Source organism: Atta colombica, unplaced genomic scaffold (assembly GCF_001594045.1).
Source record: "Atta colombica isolate Treedump-2 unplaced genomic scaffold, Acol1.0 scaffold269, whole genome shotgun sequence".
Taxonomy (NCBI): domain Eukaryota; kingdom Metazoa; phylum Arthropoda; class Insecta; order Hymenoptera; family Formicidae; genus Atta; species Atta colombica.
Window position 1 is genome coordinate 297,127 of NW_017259369.1, and position 1,820 is coordinate 298,946.

Sequence of the window (1,820 nt, forward strand, 5' to 3'; positions counted from 1 at the left end):
ATTTCATAAAGCAGCAGAATGTAACGAGGACATTATATGCATTAGCATATCGAAGAAAGACTTCGCAATAATATTCAATTTACAACAAAATTGTATATATTTGTATATACTATATTACATCATATACTATATTACATTACATCAAATACATGAAAAATAAAGCTGGAAACACGATAAGAACAGATAATAGAAACAGGGAATAACAAGCTGTCCAATCAAAACTCTGGGATATAATATCGAACTTAAATCCCGAGCTCTGATTGGATAACTCGTTAGTCCCTGTTCTCTTTTCCTATTGCCTATGCCTATCGTATTTCGGACTTAATTCGGTCTCCTGATCTCTATTCTTCATAAGTATTACGTATTTAATATATTGTCTGGGCTTTTACCTATATAAGATACGTTTTTTTTTAGTCATTTTATCCTTATTTTTTGTTAACAACAAAGATAGAGTAACAGAAGTAGATAATAGTGTTTCTCCGAACGCATCAATAGAAGTCATAAAAATACATGATAGAAAGATGAAAATTAAACTGAAAGAAGATATGTGAAAGAACTAGAATTTTTCTAAAAAATTTTCTAAAACTAATTTTCTTTGTCTCAATTATTATGTGGAAAGTTTAAGCTTTACGCAAAATGAAAGAAATGTTAGGAATAAATATTAAATATTAGCGAAATAAAAAAATTAGGAATAAAGACTAATATATGTCATCTTATTAATTTGTATGTATTGTGCATTACGTTAATTATATATATGTTAATTATATATTTTTAATTTTTTATTTCTTTAATATATTAATTTATCTAATATATATTATTCGTATGTTTTCTTAATATTTTTTATTATATGCATGGTCTTACGATTTATACTTTGTTATATTATTAATTGCTTGAAATAATTGCACATAATAAATACACTAGCATTTTTATTAGAAATGTAAAGCAGCAAATAGAATTTTATTGCAACAGCAAGTGCATTTTTTTCCGTTAGACATTGCAGTTATTGATGTACTTGAGAAATGTCGATTCACGTCACCTTTACCCTTTTGCACTAAAGATAACGAAAATACATACAAGAAATAAAAATGCATGATAACAACATAACATTTCCTTATAATCATCATATCTATTTTGTATATAAAGTCGATTTCTTGGTAAAGTAAGGCAATTGATTGAGTTAAACGACGATTAACACGATCAAAGAATAATCTTCAAGATGAAGAAGTCTTGCACAGTTTTGTTATGCCTGGTACTGTGTGCATCACCATTCGTAATGACACAATCACAAGTGAGTACTATATAAACAGTTGCAAATAAAAAGTCTAGAAAGATTAACATCAGTGAGACCCAATTTTTTATTATCTGATTAACTTGTGGTTAAATTTAACTCGATGTTTCTCAAATCGAGCTAATTGTATAAAACATCATGAAGCCAATTGTATAAAATATCAAGAATTAAGTCTAATCACAACTAGAAAATGAAAAATTTCGTCTGAGAATCGGTCATATGAGAATGAGAACAAAGCAAATATTTTTTTTATAGTTAAAAACGTTTGATTCAAAGTAAATTATTTTTCTTAAAAATTGTATATAATTGTATATGAGTAATTTTTTGCATTTCTCCAATGAACAAAATCTCTTGATTTTTTTCTAAAACAAACAAATACAAAAATTATTCTTATAATTATTTTTTATGTTTTTTTATTATTATTATTTTTATTGCACTTGACTTAATTTTACAAAAGAAAGAAGGATATATATTGTCATGTTTAAATATATTTCATATATACATATTTATATACAATATACATATATATATA

The 1,820-nt window shown here is 25.3% G+C and overlaps 1 protein-coding gene across 1 annotated transcript in view; it reads left to right on the forward strand.

The window, feature by feature from the left end:
- Positions 1–1,154: 1,154 nt before the first annotated feature.
- The window catches only part of LOC108689318, a 1,538-nt gene continuing 872 nt past the window's right edge, over positions 1,155–1,820 (forward strand). Inside the window, exon 1 of the mRNA XM_018196049.1 lies at positions 1,155–1,288. Within this exon, the coding sequence (XP_018051538.1) occupies positions 1,217–1,288 (72 nt within the window). The 5' untranslated portion in view covers positions 1,155–1,216. The remainder of the gene's footprint in view (positions 1,289–1,820) is intronic.